Source organism: Panthera tigris, chromosome A1, assembly GCF_018350195.1.
Source record: "Panthera tigris isolate Pti1 chromosome A1, P.tigris_Pti1_mat1.1, whole genome shotgun sequence".
NCBI lineage: Eukaryota > Metazoa > Chordata > Mammalia > Carnivora > Felidae > Panthera > Panthera tigris.
In genome coordinates, this window is record NC_056660.1 from 25,444,082 (window position 1) to 25,461,009 (window position 16,928).

The 16,928-nt window shown below is 43.2% G+C and overlaps 1 protein-coding gene across 4 annotated transcripts in view; it reads right to left on the bottom strand.

The window, feature by feature from the left end:
• GTF2F2 (general transcription factor IIF subunit 2) overlaps positions 1-16,928 on the bottom strand; it is a 201,090-nt gene that overhangs the window by 147,169 nt on the left and 36,993 nt on the right. Inside the window, exon 1 of one of the 4 annotated variants that reach the window (XM_007085381.3) lies at positions 7,006-7,216. The exons of 2 other annotated variants lie outside the window; for them this stretch is intronic. In XM_007085381.3, the coding sequence (XP_007085443.1) occupies positions 7,006-7,071 (66 nt within the window). In that variant the 5' untranslated portion in view covers positions 7,072-7,216. Of the gene's footprint in view, positions 1-6,786; positions 6,916-7,005; positions 7,217-16,928 lie in introns of those variants that run through there. One more of the 4 variants, XM_042974537.1, reaches the window with a different exon arrangement.

The following is a 16,928-nucleotide window of genomic DNA, read 5'->3' on the forward strand; positions in this document are numbered from 1 at the left end:
TAAAAATAAGTTTGGAACTCATACTGCATTGTCATCATTATAATAAAATTGTAAATTCCCAGGGAACCCCACCAGCTTATTTAACTCAAAAGGTTGCCAAAATTCTATACCCTTTTGATGAAAAACAGAACACAATGAGGATAGTATGTCAATCATGTACACATAACTCAAAAGCAAGAACTTATGGAAATGAGCTTCCCAGAAGTTCCAGCCTATCAGCATTAAGTCTGGAAAAAAGGGAGGGAGACGGGGAAGAAAAACTGATATGGTCCCAAGCCTCTAAAAAAACCTTTTTTTTTGAAGGGTTGAAGTTTTAAAACATTTTCTTTTCTTTTATGTTTTAAAAAAATTGTATATATTTAAGGTATACAACATGATTATTTGATATACATAGTAAATTGGTTACTAGAGTCAAGCTAATTAACATATCATGTCCTCACATAATTCTTTTATAAGAACACCCGAATTCTACTCTCTTGTACATTTTCCCAAAACACTCTTGTCAACATGTCACGTATGAGATATGTGTTGTTTCCACCGTCTCCACATTCATTAAAGAAAATTAGATGGAGACAAGATAATAGGCACAAAAGGAAATGTTTTCTCAGATTTCCAAAAACAGCGACAGAAAATGGCTCACTTAAGCAATACTTCCTCAGGGAAATTTCCCTTGACCCTTTAAACTAAGTCAAATTCCTTTATTATCCACACCCACCGAACAGTATTCGGGGCTTCGGTGTCCTTATCTGTCTGTAACTGTTTTCATTAGGACTAATATTTGACTGATGTGTGTCTCCTGTGGTAGACCATAAATCCTATTTCACAGAGCAGGGGCCATGTCTGTTTCTGCTCACCATAAAAGACTCGGAGCCTGGCACAATGGTCAGCAATCAAAGCTTGTGGGATGAATATACCCGCCCACCGGTTCAGTCCTGGCAGGCAGAGTACTAAGGTCAACCATGACTTTGGAGCCAAGGTGCTAAGGTGACATGTATAGACATTACTCCCCTAAGCTTCTCTGCCAACTTTGCTTCAGCAAATGTCCAGTTCCCCAACTACTAGTCTCCAAACCCTGTTTCTCCCAGAATACAAGCAAATTAAGGGCACTGCAATGGAGACATTGCACCCCATTTCCCCATTTAGGACCAAAGGCCTTATCCTCCTAGCTACTGGGAGTGTGGCCACAAGACAGCCCTTAGCTGTTAGCCCTCTTTCACATTGCCTTCACTGAAGAGAGGCCCTTTTGCCAAATTCATGCACTCTTCCTGGGACAAACCACATGCAATGATTGGTCGATACAGGGTATACCTCACCCCAACTCCTGACACCTGGAGGGCTCCCTATGGAATCATCCTCAGCTCTCCTACAGACTGCATTATACCCTGTGCCCAATTCTGTTTAAGTCTTTTTCCTTCCACAGGTGATGATCCCAAGAGCACTCCCTATTAAACCTAATCACTTCGGAATCAGCTTCCCAGGAAATCCAATCTGTGACAGGCAGCTTTTACTCCCATGTTTTTTGAAGATCACGATAAGGAACTGACAAGACCCAAGGTCACAGATATGAAATCCCCACATCACCTCTATTCCCCAGGGAGATAACTCATAAAAGAGCCCTAAGCTGTAAAAAGGACATTTCCCATCTTAGCATATAAACAGACCTAAATTTGTTTGTGTTTTTAGGTTGATTTATTTCTTTTGAGACGGAGAGTGCACATGCACACGAGTGTGCGTGGGGGAGGGGCAGGGAGGAAGGGAGAGAGAGCATCTCAAACTGGCTCCACACACAATCTCACAAACCGCATCATCACCTGAACCGAAATCAAAAGCCAGCTGCTTAACCAACTGAGCCACCCAGGCACCCCAACAGATCTCTAAATTTAAATCACTATACCATGGTTGAGTAAAATAACCTCCCTAAGCTTCAATTTCATCGTCTGAAAAACACACAGTAAGTATCTACTTCCCAGGTTTGCTTTCTATAAAATATTAGGCATATATGAAAGGTAAGTTCCTTTTTCTCCTGCAAGGGTTAGGGGTATCACCCATTCCAGTAGCATCTCTCTCTGGTATACAGCTTTCTCTCTGCCCACTAATGTCCAATGGTTTATCTATCTATGAAAAAAATAGAAGCTGTACTTGCTGGCATTTCAGTTGTTGAATGAAGGACATAATATTCATTGGGGATGATGTCCATCCCTTCTGTCCTGATCCTCTTCTCCAACAAACATGAGTCAAAATGCCTAAAAGAGGAAGACTGTGCTAGAAACACATCTTTTTCCTGGCTAGAAAGCTGTTGCTTAGACCTACTGCAAACTTTCTAAATACCTCCACTTGTTCTTCCCCCAAAAAGAGGTAGCATTTGTTAGAACTCAGGTCTCGGTATGATATTCACTACTTATGAAAATCCCACCACTCCTAATAACCTTGCTAGCTTTATCTCCTTTTTTCCCATCATGTACCTTACCCTCCAGCCAACCATAACTAGAGATGATTTTTCCAGAAGTCTAAATATGGAAGCCAAACAACTAGGCTAAAATATTTTTAAACATCCTATAATTTTTAAATCATGATTTGGTGTAAGGTGTGTAACAGTGTTGTGACCAGTTGCCAACCTAACAGTAGCACAGACTGGGCAACAGGAACAGGGTAATGCAAACTACAAAGGACTAGCTTCCTGACAAGGTAAAAACTGTGACTTTATGTTTTAGCAGATGACATCTATCATAAAGTTAAATTCAATCGTGTCTATTACCTATCAAAACCTGTTTGGATCATCAGTCTTTGAAGATTTTCAAAACTCCCAGAAATGGCATTTCATGAAGCCAGAACAGTACAGGTACTGGATATTCTGGGACACATTCTACTACATTTGCTTTTTCTGGAACACACTCTAGTTCTCCCCAGCAGTGTTGGGAAGTTTTTCCTAAACTGATCAATTTCATAAGCTCTTCTTAAATGTAAACTTCCCCATGAAGCCTCCCCTGTTCCAGCCAGAAAAACAACTATTTTCCTGCTCAAAACTGTCAGAGATCTTAGGTGTATATACCTTACTGTATTTATCCTGTTTTATGCCTTTCTAGTGATGGAATTAATATGTACAAGATGGCCCATAAACTTTGAGATCCTCTAGAAAGAAATTTACATATCTTGCAACAAATGATCCTCAAAGAACAGAACTCAAAGTATTACTTATAGTGAAAATATTAACATAAAAAGACCTGAAATCTTTTAAGTTTATTTATTTTTAGTGAGTGAGAGAGTGAGAGAGAGAGAGAGAGAGAGAGAGAGAGACAGACAGAGAATGAGTGGGGAAAGGTCAGGGGGGAGAATTCCAAGTAGGCTTTGCCTTGTCAGTGCAGAGCCTGATGACACAGGGCTCAATCCCATGACCGTGAGATCATGACCTAAGCCACAATCAAGAGTTGGATGCTTGGGGGACCTGGGTGGCTCAATCAGTTAAGCAGTTGACTTCAGCTCAGGTCATGATCTCACGGTTCGTGGGTTCGAGCCCTGCAATGGGCTCTATGCTGACAGTCCAGAGCCTGGAGCCCATTTTGGATTCTGTCTCTCTCTCTCTCTCTCTCTCTCTCTCTCTCTCTCTCTGCTCCTCCCCCACTCGCACTCTGTCTCTCAAAAATAAACGTTAAAAAAAAAAAACAGTAAAAAAATAAAAAGAGTCAGACACGTAACCAACTGATCCACCCAGGCACCTCAGACCTGAAATTGGTATGTAATTCTATTCACAAATTCTGACTGGATAAAAACAAAGACACGCTTTCTAATTAATACGTTATATTTTAATATCACACAAGGAAAACTGAAAATGAAACTGACCATTACAATTTGATGTAGTCATATAATTTATTCCTATAATTCAGAGATGAATATCCAAGTATGCTCAAGTATGGGCATGAAAATCACACTGGATATTAAGGCCGGGGCAAATGAAACAAGTTCAAAATACCTGAGAGCTGTTCAAATCAAACCCCACTGTCTACTGGGTCTCCTTTAATGGAGCAGAAACAAAAGCTGTCAAAGGGGGTGTCTGAGTGGCTCAGTCAGTTAAGCGTCTGACTCCTGATTTCCACTCAGGTCATGATCTCATGGTTCGTGAGTTCGAGCCCCATTTCAGGCTCCGCACTGGCAGCGTAGAGCCTGGTCAAGATTCTCTGTCTCCCTCTCTCTCTGTCTCTCCCCTGCTTGCTTTCTCTCTCTCTCAAAATAAAAAAAATTTTTTTCTTAAAAAAAGTTGTCAAAGAAAGAACATGAGTAGACTGTAGAGCAGAAAGCATTTGCTACCAATTCTCATCATCTTTCGGAGATAAATTTGTAAAGGACAAGAACTGGCAAGAAAGTCCTTTCACACCCTGGAAAGACCTATGTGCAAGCCTGTTATTTTCTTTAATATATAAGATTAGAAAAAGAAGATATACTGTATGCCAAGTTGACAGGAAGAAATTGTGATACTGCAAACAATAAGTAATGTAACAACTAACTTTACAAAACAAGAACAGGGATGGCTGGATGGCTTAGTCGGTTGAGCATCCAACTTCGGCTCAGATCATGACTCTGCAGTCTGTGAGTTTGAGCCCGATGTCAGGCTCTGTGCTGACAGCTCAGAGCCTGGAGCCTACTTCAGATTCTGTGTCTCCCTCTCTGTCTCTGCTCCTCCCCAGCTCGTGCTCTTTCTGCCTCTCAAAAATAAATAAACATTAAAAAAAAAAAAAAAGTACAAATTGTTGAGTTCTTTTTAAACAGATAAAAGGTATTCAAATACCCATACGTGAGAGAATACTAATGTTTTTTAAATTTCATTTTAGATTATATTCTTTCACATCTTCATTTAGTCAGTCACCACATCCCGACAATTTTTACTGAAAAAGTTTCCCTAACTCCTCAGACTTATCACATACTTATGATGCCGTGATAATTTTTAATTTTTTAATTTTATTTTGAAAGTTTATTCATTCTTGAGAGACAGAGACAGAGCATGAGTGGGGGAGGGGCAGAGAGAGAGAGAGACACACACACACAGAATCTGAAGCAGGTTCCAGGCTCTGAGCTGTCAGTACAGAGCCCAACGTGGGGCTCAAACTCACAAACCATGAGATCATGAGCTGAGCCGAAGTTGGACACCTAACCAACTGGGCCACCCAGGCGCCCCATGTGATTTTTTAAAATTTTGACTCTGCTACAAGCTTCCGCTGCCCCCCTGAATTATCTGCATCTTTGCCTTACTCAAAACCCTCCAAAAGGTTCCTCACTTCCTGTAGACTAAAGTTAAGACATCCCCATTTCACAATAGGATAAGTATATGGTCCCAACTTTCTTTACACAAACCCTCTTGTCTAGGCAGAATAATCTCCTTTGTTTTACAGGACACACCATGTTAACATGCATTTTCAGTCTTGCACTTCTGTTCCACTCTCCGTAATATACTATGTTAATGCCTCAGTCCACCCATCCAAATCGTGTAAGGCGAACAATATTCACTGAGCATTTACTGTGCTCCAAGAACTAATGCATCATCTCAAGTTCCACTATTTTTTCAAGCTCTTTCAGTCTGCAAGGGAGATCTCCTCCTTAATGATTCTCCTCCATTGGGCATGCAACAGGAGAAATACAATAGGAGAAATCTACCCCGGCCTTTTAGGTCATACTGATATAGCTGTGAGATCAAATGAGCACCAGAGAGTAAAGCTGGAGTTGAGGAATAAAAACTAAGAGACTGTTCATTCATTCATTACATATCTGTTGAGCAATTCCATGTGCCAAACACAATTCTGGTTGAGACAAGAAAAGATTCCGTTTTCATGGAATGTGACTGTGTGAGTGCACCCTGCACCGGCACTAGAGAGAAGGAGGTAACCAACACCGAACACATGAGTACACAATCACTTTAGGCTGTGACAAGTGCTTTGAAAAATATAGTACAGGTCTGACATGCTACCAACTGATCATAAGGGAGCTATTTTCGAGAGGTGGACAGGAAGCGCCTGGTTTAACTGATGAATACCCAGCCATGTGGTAAAAGTTAAAAAAAAAATTAAACCAAAGGTCCTACACTTCAAAGACCATCGTTATCACATTTTGAACATACATGTGTCTAAAGCTCCCCTAAGAGGCAACACTCTTCAATACGTAAAAGTAAAGCAAAGAAATAAACTTTGGGAGGCGCCTGGGTGACTCACTCGGTTCAGCGCCGGACTCTGGATTTCAGATCAGGTCCTGATCTCACGGTTCCTGAGTTCCAGCCCTGCCACCGGCTCTGCGCTTGACAGCCCCGAGCCTGCTTGGGATTCTTTCTCTCCCACTCTCTCTGCCCCTCCCCTGCTTGCACGCGCGCTCTCGCTCTCTCAAAATAAATAATCTTTAAAAAAAAAAAAAAGGAAAGCACAAATACTGTGCTCACTCAGAGCTAATCAAGACTGCTGTTAAAAAAAAACAAAACACTTATTGACGGCGGTGCTCTAGAAGAACACTCCAATTCAATGGCCTCTGCTTCCGTGAGTTCAGAGCTCTCTCAGCTCTCCTGGGAACTCCAATAAGGGCCATCAACCTAAAAGAACACGTTAAGGGCCAACAGGGACCCGTTCTACTTTCTGGACAGAAAACTGTACAGAAGCTTTCACTCAACCTCTCTATGCAGACTCGTGACTAAAATCACTTTCACCCAAAGAAGATACAGAAATTCTTCAGTCTGGGGTACAATACACCACTCAAGTCGGAGAACAGCAGGACAGGACCCCATAAAAACGACATGGTGGGAAAAGGAATCCGTACCAGGCAGGTTCGGACTCCAAAGTCGCAAAGACACTGAAAAAGTCCCTCAATTAACTTCCTCGTCTGCAAACTAGCACAACGACTCCTGCCTCCGAAGATGTGTGTGGCTCTAACGAGACGGCTGTAGAGAACTTTAAAAGGCGCACGGAGTGGGACAGTCTCGAGTCATTTAAACTACTTAAACTAGCAGGAGCGCAAGCCGGAGCCGCGCGCACACACCTTGACGAGCCACACTCCGGTGTTCTGTTTGGCGCCGGTCAAATCGAGTTCCCCACGTTCGGCCATGGGTCTGTTGACGGCAGAGGCGAACCGACCAGAGCAGCGGCCCGGGAAGCTGGGGTCCTGCGGCACGAAGGACTGGAGAACCCGGTACGCCGCGGCCAGAGGCTGACTGAAGAAGCCGAGTCCACCCGCCAGGATATTGGGAATCCCCGGAAAGAGAAACACGCCGCTGGGAGGCGGGAACTGCGCCTGCGCACTGCCACCGCCAATACGGCGCGTCGGTGTGGACAAATTTCCTGGTTAGGCACCTTCTTGAGTGGGCGTGGTTATGGTAGCTGGTTGTGTCTGAGTGATGAAGACACAGGGTGGGAGGAGACAAAATGTCCGCAATACATTTAAAGACCAGGTCAGCATAAGTGAAGAAAGACAGCATCAAAACAGAAAAATGGGGTTCAAAGAGACAAAGGCTGTAAATTTATGTCCAACCCTGGTCAAGGAAAAAGAAACATTTTTGGAGGCCAGGGTCGGAGTAATAAAATGAATAAGTTAATTAGCACACGTGGGCACTGTGATCGGACTGTGTAGCCTTGGGTATACTGAAAACATTGTTTGTAGACCCGCAAAAAATAAAATAAAGTAAGAGTGTCTCAAGTGAGAGGCTACCCTGAGCACTTCCAATTAAACAAGCAGAGAGCGGCCCTTTTAGATTTCAAAACCCCGAGTCTATATAATTAGGTCAATTGCAGTAGACATGTAAGATAAACCTGATTGTTAAATACCCGGCTTAAAGAGTTTCCTCTCTGTCTTCTCGCCTCTAGCATAAAATTCAATCCTCTTTACGAAGGCCCTCCTTATTTGATCTCTGCCACTTGATCTATCACACATCCAACCACATCCAACCATCAGACCTCCCAAACAGGTCAGGATCTTCTTCCTCAACTATTTCATAGCCTCGGCACACTGAATGCCCTTTACTCATAAATAGATGCCCTATTCTTCCCTTACCCTCATTCTCACCAGTGTCCTCTGATTGGCAAACTCCTACTTGGGTTTCAAGACTTATGGAAATGTCACTTCCTATGAAACCTTTTATTAACTTCCCCAGAGGAAGTTGGTTTTTCTTCACATCACAGTGTGATGCTTATCACCCTGCACTATGTATACATGTTTACATGCTGCCTTTGCTTTCTAGACTATGAACTCCTCCTAGGTGGAAATAATGTTTTATTCATTTTATATCCACAACAGCTAACACAGTGCCTGACACATTGTCAGATTTCAATAGGCTTTAGCCGAATGAACATTTGCTGAAAGAGAAACAAACAATAAAACACTGTAAGAATGGCAAGTAATATATTGAATCATGCATCAGAGCCATGTGCACAATTGAGGAAATTCTGTGTCTGTGCAGCACAGAGCCAGGAAAAGTTATCAGGTTTCTGTAATCAGCTGGGAAAACTAATAGGAAAGATGGGAGACCAGGCATGGGTTGAAAAGGAAGGTTACATTCTTGTGTCACAGCTTACAAAAGGGTCTTAAAACATATAAAGGGTCAAGAGACCTGCTTTGAGCTTTGATCTTGATCAAATAGAAGGAATAGATTGAGATGTGAGACCATGAGAAAATGGAGCCTGGAGCACCCTAGTAATGGACTTAAAAGGATTAAGACCTTGATCTATGGGTCACAGGAAGACTTAATATGAGTGTGTGTGTGTGGTTGGGTGCATGTACAGGGAATGAGGGAGAACAAATGGGAAAAGAAGAAATGGCGAGAGAAGAAAAAAAGTGCAAGAATTTGAAATGATTACATAGGGCGGGGCACCTGCCTGGCTCAATCAGTAGGGCATGCAACTCTTGATATCTGGGTTGTGAGCTCAAGCCCCAGGTTGGGTGTAGAGCTAAACAAACAAACAAACAAACAAACAAACAAACAAACAAGTGATTACATAGGGAAGGGTAAAAAAAACTATTTAGCACCCCATCCCCATACAGTGTTGAACAAGAAATAAACTTTTTTTTCTTTAAGTTTATTTATTTTGAGAGAAAGAAGAAGAGGCAGAGAGAGAGGAAGGGACAGAGAGAGAGGGAGGAGCAGAGAGAGAGAGAGAGAGAGAGAATACCAAATAGGCTCCACACTGTCAGTGGCGAGCCCTATGGGGGGCTCAATCCTACCAGGTGTGAGATCACAACCTGAGCCAAAGTCAAGAGTTGGACACTTAACTGACTGAACCACTCAGGCATCCCCAAGGATTAAAGTTTCATCTCTCCTTTTCAAACTCCCAGCTTGAAAAGGGATGCTGATGAGCTGTGAGAGAAAAGGAGGACATGGGCTCTGTCATTGCCAGGTGGACTGGGGAGATCACCAGGCACTGAAGCCTCCCCTCCAGCCTGTTCCTGGGATGTTGTTGGAGGCTCTTAGTCTCTTTGCAAGAAAGAAATCAGGACCAGATGAGAAACAGTAGTTGAGCTGTGCAAATGAAGAGTTGATTAGAGAGTCCAGGAGCACCTGCTGGGGCTCAGTTGGCTAAGCATCCGACTCTTGATTTGAGTTCATGGTTCATGAGATCCAGCCCCAAGTCAAGCTCTTTGCTGACGGAGCCTGCTTGGCATTCTCTCTCTCTCTCTCTCTGACTACCTCTCCCCCTCTCATGATCTCACTCTGTCTCTCTCTCAAAATAAATAAATAAACTTTAAAAATAAATAAAATGAGAGTCTACTCTCGAGATGTGAGAGCAGGGGAGCTCAAGGGAGAGCTGTGTGCCCTGGGATTTGGGTCCCTATCTTTCATTGACAGTTGTTACCAAGGGGATGGAATATTACCAAGGGCATGGACTTCTTTGGGAGCAGGGTTTCACACCTTTTCTCCCTTACTTGATTAGGGTCTCTGGTCTTCCTCCTCTCAGGCCTGTCTGGTTTGATTCGGCTTCGTGTGGCTTTGTTTTTGTTTTTGTTTTAATTTTAATGTTTATTTATTTTAGGAAGAGAGAGAGAGAGAGCACACGCGCACAAGAGCGTGCACCAGTGTGGGGAGGGGCAGAGAGAGAGGGAGAGAGAGAGAATCCCAAGCAAGCTCTGTGCTGTCAGCACAGAACTGGACACTGGGCTCAAATTCACAAACCCGTGAGATTGTGACCTGAGCTGAAATCGAGAGTCAGATGCTTAACCAACTCAAGACATCCAGGTGCCTGTGGTTTTGTTTTAGGGAGTGCTGTCAGGAAAGGTATCTGATTTTCATGATAACAACCCTGACTCCCCCTTTGCTGGCCTCCAGCCATCCTGTTAGAACCTAACTAACTGCCTCTAACACTGCGAACCAGATTCACAGATTCACTGTGGTGACCAGCAGGGTATTAGATATCACAGTGAGATTTTTCTCCCTCCTGAGGGCCCATTATATGCCAGACAGCAATAATTTTGGCCTGATCTAACTTTGTGCTCTTTCCATCATGATCCCACATCCTTAATATCCACTCTCAAACACACATGTGCCCTGAATTTCTACTTGTATAAAACATAAGTAGTTTGCGGTGTCTGTAAGACGTGAGTAGTTTGCGGTGTCTGCGGCTTAGTCGGTTAAGCGGCCAACTTCGGCTCAGATCTTGCAGTCTGTGAGTTCAAGCCCCACGTCGGGCTCTGTGCTGACAGCTCAGAACCTGGAGCCTGCTTCAAATTCTGTGTCTCCCTCTCTCTCTGCCCCTCCCCTGCTCATGCTTTGTCTCTCTCTCTCTCTCTCTCTCTCTCTCTCAAAAATAAAATAAACATTTAAAAAAAAAACTTAAGTACTTCTTTTGAAGTATAGTGCACTTCCTCCTCAGTCACATTTTGTTCCTCACCCTTGGGGTCTTTTGAAACTTGTGTCTAGTTACAGGTCTGGGAGCAAAGAGAGGTGGTGAGTGGAGGAGAATTAGGATTGTGGAGCAAGACAACTGCCTTACGCAAAGCTATTAGAATTTCTTCCTTAGTTTTCTCAGAGGAGGCTAGGGAATTTAGGGCATTCTACCACTTGAGGTTGGGGGGTTGCTTCTACGGGGAGTGGGGGGGGGGAAGGCCACTTCTACTGACAACGAAGATTCAGCAGAATTTAGAACTTCAACGTTCCCAGCTTCATCAGGGTTTTCCCACACATCCCCATTCCAACACACAGGATTTCATTTTTTTCCCAACCAATGCCCTTACTTTAACAGTAGACACCCTTTGAGGCGGGGAGTTCAACCTGTGTTGTAACTGAGTCCCAGAAGGAGCATCTGTGTTTGATTTCTAGCCATCTTAGCCCAGCAGCTACAGGAGATAAAGGTCTTTAACTTTTTAGCTTTCGGGTTATGTATGCAGTGCTTGAGCTGAGAGAGTTCAAATCCCTGAGCTTGCTTGCCCTTTTCTATCACGACTTTGTCCAGCAACATTGGGAGCAACCAGCCAATCTCTTTATGTTTGCTACTTTTCCAAAAGTCACAGTCGCCCAGATCCTTGCTTCTTATAAGTGGTCAGTTAGGCATAGCCCACGCAGTTATCTTAGGTATCAACATAGCCCAGTGACACAATGGACTATCAGTGCTCTCTTTACTACTGTGAATAGAGTCATTAGCATCTTTAAATCTAATCAGATTAGAGACCCAATTCCGGAAACCTAGAACCAATTCAGAAAATTCATCCCTTACAGGAGTGTTGATTCGAAGGGGCACATGGACCACAACGTTTAGAGCAGCACTATCAACAATAGCCAAATTATGGAAAGAGCCCATAAGTCCATTCACCAATGAATGGATAAAGAAGATTGTGGTATATATACATATGTATATTACTCGGCAATCAAAAAGAATGAAATCTTGCCATTTGCAATAACGTGGATGGAACTAGAGTGAATAATGCTAAGCAAAATAAATCCATCAGAGAAAGATAAATATCATGATGTCACTCATATGTGGAATTCAAGGTACAAAACAGATGAACGTAAAGGAAGGGAAGCAAAACTAATATAAGAACAGAGAGGGAGACAAACCATAAGAGATTCTTAAACACAGAGAACAAACTGAGGGTTTCTGGCGGGGTTTGGGGTGAGGGTGGGGGGCTAAATGGGTGATGGGCATTAAGGAGGGCACTTGTTGGGATGAGCACTGGGTGTTATATGTAAGTGATGAATCCCTAAATTCTATTCCTGAAATCATTATTACACTATATGTTAACTAACTTGGATTTGAATTAAAAAAAAAAAAAGAAAGAAAATTCATCCTTAACATACAGTTCCTCTTGAACCACTCTCAATACCAAAATCTGTATTAGTCGAGGTTTTCCAGAGAAACACACAAGCGTGCACACACACATGGTTAAAAAAAAAAAAATTCAGCTGAGAAAAGTCAGTTGGCTTTACTAAGCAATTCATGAATTCAGCATGAGCAGCATCACATCTAGCAAGTAGAGAAGAGCTCCCAGGAGTTGCACAAAATGGAAGGTTTTTATAGGAAGGAGGGTAGAACGAGGACGTTTTTGGCAAAAGAAAAAAAGAATTGTTCCAGGCAAGTTCACTTCTCCTTAGAGGGAAGTGCAGGAGGTCTTATTAGGTGAAGACCTGATCCTCCTTTGGGGGACAGAGAGGGCCTCTGTGACAGATTGCTGTGGAGGCCACTTTTAGGCAAACAGGCTTGAGCAATGGAATGCGGAAGGAGCCAGAGTGACCACTTGGCTGAATACAGACACGCCCATCAGGCGACCCACCCCATAAGATCCATAGGCCCTAACTGACCAATGGGCTACTTAAACCAGGCACAGTCACCCAAACAGGGAAAATTCCATTTGGTCGCCAAGCCTCTTCACCTTCCCTCCTTCGCCACCCCCTCCCACTGCCTCCTTGTAGACAGCCTCTCCTCTGCTGTCCTGTCCGCCCTCCCTTCTGGTGTATTCTATCTCCTTTGTTGGGTTTCAGGGGAATTCTTGACCTCCCATCCCACTGGTTTCCACCTGATTGATCGTCGCCTCACATGTGGGGGCCACCATCCAATTGATCAAGAGACACCATTTAGACACCACAGTTACCTCATTGGTGCCAACCAAAAAATTCCTGACTGATCAGTTAAAACTACATTTCTGAGGGAGGTCGAAACTGCAGTTAGGTTGTGTATTAAACCCTGGTTTGATATCTTGGCCTGGCAAAGTGACTCCATCTCGGGCCTGCAATTTTATTTGAATTATATAAATGCAGAGACAGGGGCACCTGGGTGGCTCAGTCGGTTAATTGTCCGACTTCAGCTCAGGTCATGATCTCGCGGTCCTTGAGTTCGAGCCCCGCGTCGGGCTCTGTGCTGACAGCTTAGAGCCTGGAGCTTGCTTCGGATTCATTGTCTCCCTCTCTCTCTGCCCACCCCCCACTCATGCTCTGTCTCTCTCTGTCAAAAATAAATAAACATTAAAAAAAATTTTTTTTTAAATGCAGAGAGAGACAGAGACAGAGACCCACTCTACAGAATCAGCACATGTGATTATGCAGCTGAGAAGTTCTAAGACCTGCAGCTGGCAAGCTGGAAATGAGCAGAGTTGATGGTAAACTTCCAGTCTGAGACCAAAGGCCTGAGAGACAGGAGAACTGATCGTGTAAGTACCAGTCTGCGTCTAATGTCCCAGCTTGAAGACAGGCAGAGAAAGAGAATTCTCCCCTCCTGAACTTTTTTTAATTTAGGCCATCAGTGGATTGGATCAGGCCCACTCACAGGGGAAGGACAATGTATTTTACGTGGTCTACTGATTCAAATGTGAGTCCATTCAATAACATCCTGACAGACACCCCCAGAATAACGTTCGACCAAACATCTGGGCAACCCGAGGCCCAGTCAAGTTGACACATAAAACTGACCATCACAGGGGCGCCTCGTTGTCTCAGTCAGTGGAGTGTGTGACTTTGTTTTTTTAAGTGGGCTTCATGCCCAACGCAGAGCCCAAGGAAGGGCTCAAACTCACAACCCCGAGACCAAGACCTGAGCTGAGTGAGATCAAGAGTCGACGCCTGACCAACTGAGCCGCCCAGGCGCCCGAGCTTGTGACTCTTGATCTTGGGGTTGTGAGCTTGAACCCCACCTGTGTGTAGAGATTACTTAAAAATAAAATCCTAAGGGGCGCCTGGGTGGCTCAGCTGGTTGAGCATCTGACTCGACCTCGGTTCAGGTCATGATTTTGCGGTTGGTGAGATCGAGGCCCTGGGTCCGGCTCTGCACTGACAGCACAGAGCCTGCTTGAGATTCTCTCTCCCTCTCTCTGTGCCCCTCCCCAACTCACAGGCACACACACTCTCCCTCAAGATAAATAAAATAAACTTTAAAAATAAATAAATAAAATAAATCTTTAAAAAAAAACCTGACCATCATAGATACAGGTTCTGTATACAGTGCCCCAAAAGATAACTTTTTTTTTAAGTTTATTTGTTTGCGAGAGAGAGAGAAAGAGCATACTCTTGAACAGGGTAGGAGCAAAGAGAAAGAAGGAGAGAGAGAATCCCAAGCAGGCTGTACACTAACAGCTCGTTCTCACAAACTGAGATTATGACCTGAACCCAAACCAAGAGTCGGACCCTTAACCGATTAAGCCACCCAGGTACCCTTAACTCCAAAATTCGCTGCTCTCCCAGATGATTGACTCGTCAAGGTCTCATTAAATCTTTTAAAGCACAGATGCAAGCCAAGGAGAGAGGACTCAACTCACTGCTGGTTGAAATTTTTCCAAGAAGTCAGCAGGGAACTCCCCCAGGGCTTGTAATTCAGAACACCACAATTCTATCATGTAGCCACTGGAGTATAAGCAGCATAGTCATTAGAGGAGATGCAATGAGTGGGTTGAGGGAATGAGAATACTAACTGTAGCTGAGTTTTGTAACCAAACTATCCTGAGCCCCTTGATGAGTTAGAGGTAGACACCGTATCAGATGGAGTTTTCACACAAAGTGCTCTATTTGCAACAAATATGGAAATCAAGGAGAGTAACTTTCAAAGCCGTGACTCCCCAAGTGGGGGCGGGGAGGGGTGAGCAGGTTCTTTTTATTTAGGTTCAGGATGAATATTCATTCAGAAAGGGGAGATTTGTAAAGGCAGGCATTAGGTTGTGCAGGCGTACTTGAGCATCCTGTGTTAATGACAATAGAGCTTGTGTTCCCCCTTGGGCGGAGACTTTAACATTTTAATAAAGCAGAGGAAACCCTGGGGCTATGGACTCGTTCTGAGAGCAGTATAAACTGGATGGGGGTCTTGGACTCCTTTTCTCAGACAAGGAATGCGGGGCCTTACTTATTTTTGAAATAGCACTGGGAGTTTTACCAACGATTAGTTGTCATTCGTGTGGTTAGGCTATTTCCTGGCTCTGCAGAGACTGTTCATTTTTTACATTTGTTTTGTTACATTAAAATTCTTAACTACTGAGGTTTTTGCATTTCTTTTTTTTTTTATAATTTAACTTTATTCTTTTATTTTTTAAGATTTACATCCAAATTAGTTAGTATATAGTGAAGCAATGATTTCAGGAGTAAATTCCTTAATGACCCTTACCCATTTAGCGCATCTCCCCTCCCACAACCCCTCCCATAACCCTTAGTTTGTTCTCCATATTTATGAGTCTCTTCTGTTTTGTCCCCCTCCCTGTTTTTATATTATTTTTGTTCCCCTTCCCTTATGTTCATCTGTTTTGTCTCTTAAAGTCCTCATATGAGTGGAGTCATATGATTTTTGTCTTTCTCTGACCAATTTCACTTAGCATAATACCCTCCAGTTCCATCCACGTAGTTGCAAATGGCAAGATTTCATTCTTTTTTATTGCCAAGTAATACTCCATTGTATATATATACCACATCTTCCTTATCCATTCATCCATCGAAGGACATTTGGGCTCTTTCCATACTTTGGCTATTGTCGATAGTGCTGCTATAAACATGGGGGTGCATGTGTCCCTTCGAAACAGCATACCTGTATCCCTTGGGTAAATGCCTAGTAGTGCAATTGCTGGGTCGTAGGGTAGCTCTATTTTTAGTTTTTTGAGAAACCTCCATACTGGCTGCACCAGCTTGCATTCCCACCAACAATGAAAAAGAGATCCTCTTTCTCCGCATCCTCGCCAACATCTGTTGTTGCCTGAGTTGTTAATGTTAGCCATTCTGACAGGTGTAAGGTGGTATCTCATTGTGGTTTTGATTTTTATTTCCCTGATGATGAGTGATGTTGATAATTTTTTCATGTATCGGTTGGCCATCTGGATGTCTTCTTTGGAGAAAGGTCTATTCATGTCTTTTGCCCATTTCTTCACTGGATTATTTGGTTTTTGGGTGTTGAGTTTGAGAAGTTCTTTGTACATTTTGGATACTAATCCTTTATGTGATATGTCATTTGCAAATATCTTCTCCCATTCTGTCAGTTGCCTTTTAGTTTTGCTGATTGTTTCCTTGGCTGTGCAGAAGCTTTTTATTTTGATGAGGTCCCAGTCGTTCATTTTTGCTTTTGTTTCCCTTGCCTCCAGAGACATGTTGAGCAAGAAATTGCTGCGGGCAAGATCAAAGAGGTTTTTGCCTGCTTTCTCCTCGAGGATTTTGATGGCTTCCTATCTTACATTGAGGTCTTTCATCCACTTTGAGTTTATTTTTGCATATGGTGTAAGAAAGTGGTCCAGGTTCATTTTTCTGCATGTCGTTGTCCAGTTTTCCCAGCACCACTTGCTGAAGAGACTGTCTTTATTCCATTGGATATTCTTTCCTGCTTTGTCAAAGATTAGTTGCCCATACGTTTGTGCCCATACCATATTGTCTTGATGATTACAGCTTTGTAGTATAGCTTGAAGTCTGGGATTGTGATGCCTCCTGCTTTGGTTTTCTTTTTCAAGATTGCTTTGGCTATTTGGGTCTTTTCTGGTTCCATACAAATTTTAGTATTATTTGTTCTAGCTCTGTGAAGAATGCTGGT